Raw genomic sequence first — 6,695 nt, forward strand, 5'->3', positions numbered from 1 at the left:
CCCCCCCCGGAAAGGACGTACCCTTCCGATGGCTCTATCGAGGAAGGGCCGGGCTGAGGGCGGGAGCGCCCCAAGGGAACTTGGTCTAGATGGCGAACGTCCGAGAGGGAGTTGGGTTGCTTGCCGGGCAGAAAGGAGCCTCGAGAAGGCCAGCAAAGGGAGGATGGCCGCTCCAGGGCGGCCTCTTTCGAACAGGCACCAGGGGGAAACCGCTGCGGGCGGGATAGATTGCCAAGTCGATTGCTCGCAAGGCAGCCCACCGGAATCCGCGCCCGCACAATGCAGAGGGCGCAAACGATAAGAGGCCGCACAGGCGGGCTCGAGTAAAGGCCTTAAGCCATCTGAGTTACATGCTAATCACACGGCGTATCATATGACATGCGTGTGTCTAATATGAGGCATGGCGATTGGAGACTTTGCCACGCATGCCAACGCACTCATGCATCAGCCCCTGGTGTCGGCTCCGCACAGTTGGGCCGGCCCCCGCCCTTTCCGGCTTGGTGCCATTCACCGATTCTCTCGACCTGACGTAGACTGTATTTCCCCGTCCTCTGCCTCGCACACGCACACGCACACGCTCGGGCGTGTCCCGGCGGCGCCCGAGAAGTGATGTTGCTACTTGCCTCGACATGCTCGGGCTCTTGGCCGGGCCACGCCATTTGTTTCCTCGGTGTTTACCACTGGCTCGGCACCCTGGCAGCCTCCCACTATAAAAGAGGGCCGGCGGGGGAGGCTCTCGAGCAGCGCGAGTGGTGGCCAACGACTCAAGGACATTGAGTGCCTCCTCCCCTGTGCGTATTTTTTGCCCCGAAACTGGCGCATCCTTAGCGACTCTGCGTCCCGTAACCGGACATCCTGCTGTGGCTCGATTGCGCGATGGAGACTAGCGTGTCGATTTCCCCGCCTTCACGGGTGCTCCGCCTCGGCGAGGTGGAGTTGCACATTGGCCCGAAGCCCTGGCCGGCCGGGCCGCCCCCTCTCGCCGAGGAGGAGGGTGCCTGGCCGGGACTGCTGCTCGTCGGGGCGCGGCAATTTGCCCGATTGGCCGAGGCCGCGGGCGCGACGCCGAGCGCTTTTCTCTTCCTGGAGGCCGCGGGGCTGATGCTCCGGGTGCGGTGCGTTGTTCGGGCGTGCTTGACCGAGTGAAGGAGGTGAAAAGGAGCGAATGGCCGGGGTGGGGGGGGGGGGCCATGTCGGCAGGGGAGTGAGCCTGACCCTCGGGCTACTGCCGTGTTTCGCTGCCGCCCCACTGGCCATCGGTTACGTGGATCCTGTGGGGGGCCATGGATGTGGTCGACCCAGGCCGGACCCACGCGCCGGCCCCCTTGGTCTGCTGTCGGAGGAGTGGGTGCGGCGCCTTTTCCCCCCCGGTCGAGAAGGGATGCTGGAAGTGCGGCACCTCCAGCCACCGGAATTGGAGGCCGCCTGCTTCGCAGTCCGGTTGGCGGTCGGGGACCAGTCGGTGTCGGCCGGCTCGCAGACCGTTCCCTTTGCATCGGTCGAGGCCGCGCTCATGGAGGCAGTGGTCGCGCGAGGGAGCCTGCTCCGTGCATCGGATGTACGTTGCCCTCGAGGGAGGGCGGTCGGGGGAGGCAGAAGCTGTGGAGGGATGTCGCCATGAGCAACGCCCGAAATTGACATGGCCCCCCGGTGGCAGACCTTCCGGTTGGTCATCGACTTGATCGAGCTGGATGTGGCAGTGACGGAGTTGCGCAGGATTTCTCCTCCGCGGGCAGGGGTCTCCTGCGGCTGGGTGGGCCCTGGGTCCCGGGTTCTGCTGGCCGCCAAGGCCGATGGACGGGTGGACTTGCTGAATGCGCCGGTCATGGTGACACTATCGGCCCCGGAAGGAGCGCGCCCCGAGAGTGAACTCCACATCCTCTACCCGGACTATCAGCCGGCCCACAACCTGGATGTGCTGCTGGCATCGGCCGAAGGCCCGGCAGGGCGCGCGCTCCTTGCCTGGCAAGCGGCCTCCGACCTTTCCGGGCTCTATGTGCGGCATGGGGATCGCGTCTTCCAGGTTCGGTACGGGTTCCTCCTGTCGAGGCATCGTCGCTCCGCCGAGCTCGGGTGTGTACTGATCTGAGCCGCGGCCCAACTGGCCCCCCGATGGGGGAGCGGGCGCAGCCTTTGCCCGGGTGCTGGACCCGGAGGAATGGGGCTGCGGGGAGGGCGGCGTCTGCTGGCGTCCATGGCTCGCCGGGCGCATGGTCGGCCGGTGTCGCTGGCCGTGTGCCGCCCCCCGGCCCCGCTGGCTGTCGTCTGGCTGGAGACCTCTCGGGACATCGAGCAAGTGGACCGGAGCTGGCTCCTGGCCGAGCTGGCTGGGGCGCCCCTGCGCGTGGGCCAAGTACGTGCCTGGCGCCATCGTGCCTGTCCGGCGCATGTGTTCCTGACATGAGACATCCCCCTCGGCCGGGAAGATCATTCGGTTTACATCGCCGGCATACTGTGTGCGAGTGGCCCGGCTCATGGACCGGGACTTTGGTGATGTGCCTTACGGGACGGCCAGCGATGGGCCGTCCGATGATCGGACTCTCGTTTATGTGCAGACGCCGCGCGGTCGGCCGGAGGCCATGCCCCGGCTGGCGTCCATTACATCGGGCCCGGGGGAGGAGGCTGTGATGCTGCTGGAACCGGTGGCCGGCCAGGTGGACCATCCGCCGGGAACTCTCTTGGTGTCTGAGCCGGCCTTCCGGCGCATGGCCGGGCTGGTGGGCCAGGACTCGGGGCCCGTGCGTCTCCAATACCGAGGCATGGTGTTCGATGTGCGGTGCGTGAACATGTCTCGGCATCAGACGAGTGGGTCCGAGGGGCTTTCGGCACGGCCGCCGGGTTTTCTGACCCAAATGGACTCGTGGCCCAGACCGAGCAAAGGGGTCGCCCGCTTTGCCGTGGAGACCCACCCGCGGGAATTCATGCTCATGGATGAGCCGGGTCCGTTCACTTTGAGTCCTGCGCCGTGGGTGCCGGTGGCGGCCTGCATGGTGGTGGCCTTTGCCGCGGCGCCAGGCGAGGTGGCCGGCGCTGGCCGGCCCTCGGGGGACCTTTTGAAGGGCGACTTCCTGGCCACCCACGCCGGGGGGACCATGCAACTGGGCCGGGTGCGTCGAGGGGGGGGGGGGGGGGCCAGCCGCGTAGTCTGCGTATGTCCGCCTTGTTTTTCCCTCTTGCACTGACCCTGGCCATGGGGCATGCCGTGTCAGACGCTGCCCTTCGTCTCGGGTGGTCGCCGGATGGTGGCCACTGTGCATCGGCTGACGTGGCCCGGCACGCCGGACACCGAACGACCGGTCGGCTTGCTGGGCGTGGGGCATCCGCCGCGCGGCGTTCGGGCCAGGCCCCCCTCAGGGCTCGAGACAGACATCGACATGGCGGTGCCGGGGGACCCTGCTCCGGCAGGGGGCGCTGGCATGCCGGCTCCGGGGGAGGGAGTGTGTGCCACTCGGGGCCAGGTGCGGACCGATACCGAGGTCGAGGTACTTCTCGAGAGGCAGTCCAGCGACATGGCGGATGGGGCATTTTGCACGCCGCCAGACCATGGCCCTGGGTCTGGGGAAGGCCGTGGGAAGAGTCCAGGCAGGCCACCGGGCCAGCCCGGCCGCGGCTGGCTACTTGTGTCTCGTCCCGGTCGGGAGTCCGATGCACTGGGAGCCTGTTTGGAAGTGCGGGCCAGTCCGTTGGAAAGATTCCCCCCTGGCCGGGCGGCCGTCAGTCCGGAGTTCTACCTGCGCATGCGGGAGTGGCTGGCCGATGGGGCCGATGCCTTTCTCCAGTGGGGCGACCATGTCCTGCTGGTCTAGTACGTGGTGCTCTTTTTTTGGTCCCGTTACCGCGGGTGGCTTGCAGGCGCGCTAACTGGCCCTCGCCGGGGGCTGCCCAGCCCGGATCCCGATCCCCGCTCGCCGCTGACCGAGGGGCAGATTACCATCAGTCGGTGGGACTTTGGGCGGATGTTTGCGCTGGGGCCGGTGTTTTTGGCCCAGGCGACTGCCCGGCCTCGGCAGGTGAGCCAGATTGAGTTGCATCTGCTGTCGCCGGTGCCGGGCTGGGAGGGCGAGGAAATCGACCATTCGAATCTGGCACGGGCCTTTTTGGACCAACTGGATGGCTCCGTGCTGACGGTGGGCCAGGTGCGTCGGTCACACGGGCTCTCGGCAGGGGTGACACCCTGATACTGATGTATATTGCCATGCCCGGCGGTGGGGCGGCCGGCCGGGGCATCGCGCGTACGTGCTCGCAGGAGGTGGAGCTGGCGGTGTCGCAGGGGCGCCTGGCGTCGCGGGTAGCCCGACTGGTGGACGTCCAGCTGCGGCCGATGCCTTGCGGGCTCTTGAGCCACGGCGAGACCTGGGCCTCGGTGTATGTGAGCACGGTGAGGCACGATGTGCGGGTGGGAAACCCGCCAGCCTCGATCCTGCTGCGGCTGCCCATGCTGACCGAGGCCGTTCGGCTGCCGGTGGCGACCAATGTCAGTCCCATTCACACGGGCCCCGATGGGCTCCAGGTGACGGGGGACACCTTGGCCGCCCTGCAGGGCCACTTCCTGGACCGGGACAGTCCGCTTTTTGTCGACAAAACGCTCGAGATTACGTGCGTTCAGGAGCAGGCCGGATCGTGGTCACGCCGTCACTTTTCCTTTGTTCCTGGACTCGGCCTGGGGGGATGATCGGGAGGCTGGAGGATTAACCGGACACACTGGCACTTGGCCTGGTGGTGGCAATGACACACAGGGCCCTGTCCAATCCCCGGCTTGGGCTCCGGGCCAACCACATCCTCGTCGGAGTGAATGTGCTGCGTATGATAAACGGGACCCTGCGGCTGACCTGCATCGAGCCGCCCGAGCTGCTTACCCTTTCATGCGAGGTCACCTGGACTGGCTGGTTCGGGGTGCCGGTGCCGGAGCAGAGCATGCTGGAGGAGTTGCTCCTTCAGGCGGTATCCGGCTCGAATGTCCTTCGAGCACAGCAGGTGCGCATTCGGACGTGCAAAGGGAGGGGGGGGGATCTGGCCGGGCGTCCTCCTGGTGACAGGGTGGGTGGCGGGGACGGTCGACGCGGAAATGCCTGACTTCACGCCTTTTCCCCGGCTCTCACTTTGCTCCGGCGGGGACCCGGGGGATGGGTGGGGGGCTCCCCCTGCAGGTGTATCCCGGGCCGCCGGCATCATCGGAGCTGCTGTTCACCATGTCTCGGTTGGTGGGCGACGACCTGGCAGAGTGGAACCTGGGAACCATGGTCCCGGGGATGACCCGGATTACGTTCACGTCGCTGGAGAATTCCGGGATGGATCTGACACCGCGACCGCTGGAGATGTCGCTGCTGTGCGCCATCGGTCGCATGCCGCACCTGCGTGTGGAATTTACCCGGACACCGACGCCGCTGTACCCGGGGATTCTCCTGCCTCGGGAGGTGCTGCAGTTGGCACGCGAATCGGTGGCCGCCGGCTCGGCCGGAATGATGGATCCCCTGCCGGAGGTCCTATTCTTCGTGTGCCGAGGACGGGTGTTTGTGGCGCGGCCCTCGGACACGCATGACACCCCGGGGGTGGTGCGCGTTTGCCGGGACTTCGAGAGCTTCCTCGCCCGGGACTCGGGGGGCATCCTGCACCTGCCGTTTCTCTTCTTCCCCACGCATCTCAGCATCGTCCATATGAGGGTGGCTTTGCTGGGGGCCGGGGGGACGACGGGCGGCTCGGACCCGGACGATGAGCCGGTCGACGTCGGCCTGGCCCTGCGCGACCTGAGGAGGGCCATGGAGGCGGCCTTCCCGGACAGCAGCATGGCCGTGTTGGAGCGGCGCTCCTTTGCCTGTCCCCGGGGGGTGATTGTCTTCACGCCGGAGCTGCTTTGGGACATCCACGGGCAGGTGGTGCCATGTGGGATATTTTGCCCCGGCGATACGCGAGTGCACTTCCGCCTGAAGGGCATCATCCTGTGTCCGGGCGGGAAGCCGGCCGAATGAGGCCCTGGAACTAAACAAGTTACCCCGATCGTCAAACAACACGGGCGCCCTGCCTGTGGGCATGCGTCTTCCCCGGGACCGTGGAGGAACGCCGGCACCAACGGCGGTCCAAGCTGTTTGTCCGAGGGGCGGGGCGCAGATATGGTGAGAGGGAGTCCTTTTGTTTCTTCGCAGCGTGGGGCCTTTGTTCGTTTGGCACTTTCGGTCCTCCTCTGCGTGCGCTGGTGTCTCTTGACGACTGTCAATGCATGGCGAAAAGAGGGGCCAGGACGAATGGAAGAGGTCCAGCGCAGGGGGGGTGGGGGGCGCATCGAAGCCGCGTAGGGGTGGATCGAGATGAAATGCAGATCACCGAGAGAGGGAGAGAGAGAAAGAAAGGCACGGAGGAAAAGGCAATCTTCCCGAGGGGTGCAGCATCGAACCACAGCCTAAGGCCGCTGTGCACAAAGAGGCAATGTCGGACATGCGCTCTTTTTGTAGGCATCTCAGTGGCAAACGCACTGTGGCGCCCGTCTCCTAGCAGGATATACAAGCCAAGTTGTTGACCCCTTCGCGACATGCGGCCGGGATGGCGGCGGCGGCGGCGATGACCAAGCATCCATCACTAGCGGGCGGCAGGAGGTGGCTCTGTGCTGAGGCTGGGGATTCCAGAGGGAGAGGCCCTTCTGATGGAGCAACAGATGCGGGGCTTGGGGAAGAGGCCGCGAAATGCGAGGGCCGGGCAGGGAG

At 66.4% G+C, this 6,695-nt stretch overlaps 1 protein-coding gene across 2 annotated transcripts; it reads left to right on the plus strand.

Annotated features, from left to right (window-relative positions):
• Positions 1-767: 767 nt before the first annotated feature.
• On the plus strand, positions 768-6,004 carry H696_06161. 2 transcript variants are annotated; one of them, XM_009499907.1, is made up of 11 exons: positions 768-1,115; positions 1,303-1,558; positions 1,658-2,028; positions 2,131-2,353; positions 2,427-2,776; positions 2,870-3,107; positions 3,210-3,805; positions 3,887-4,136; positions 4,247-4,596; positions 4,737-4,974; positions 5,148-6,004. In XM_009499907.1, the coding sequence occupies exons 1-11, from the start codon at positions 877-879 to the stop codon at positions 5,964-5,966; spliced, it is 3,930 nt and encodes a 1,309-aa protein (XP_009498182.1). In that variant the 5' UTR covers positions 768-876; the 3' UTR covers positions 5,967-6,004. The 2 variants fall into 2 exon arrangements, with proteins under 2 accessions (XP_009498182.1, XP_009498183.1); XM_009499908.1 differs by lacking the exon at positions 768-1,115 and having other exon boundaries at positions 1,217-1,558.
• The last annotated feature ends 691 nt before the right edge of the window (positions 6,005-6,695 follow it).

Source organism: Fonticula alba (genome assembly GCF_000388065.1).
Source record: "Fonticula alba strain ATCC 38817 unplaced genomic scaffold supercont2.21, whole genome shotgun sequence".
NCBI classification, from domain to species: domain Eukaryota; order Rotosphaerida; family Fonticulaceae; genus Fonticula; species Fonticula alba.

Bases quoted from the DNA above. Each gene is read 5' to 3' on its own strand.
- H696_06161 (XM_009499907.1), top strand. From the start codon at position 877: ATGGAGACTAGCGTGTCGATTTCCCCGCCTTCACGGGTGCTCCGCCTC. The intron at 1,116-1,302 runs GTGCGTTGTTCG...TGGTCGACCCAG, and splicing joins GGGCTGATGCTCCGGGTGCG to GCCGGACCCACGCGCCGGCC. The intron at 3,806-3,886 runs GTACGTGGTGCT...GGGGCTGCCCAG, and splicing joins GACCATGTCCTGCTGGTCTA to CCCGGATCCCGATCCCCGCT.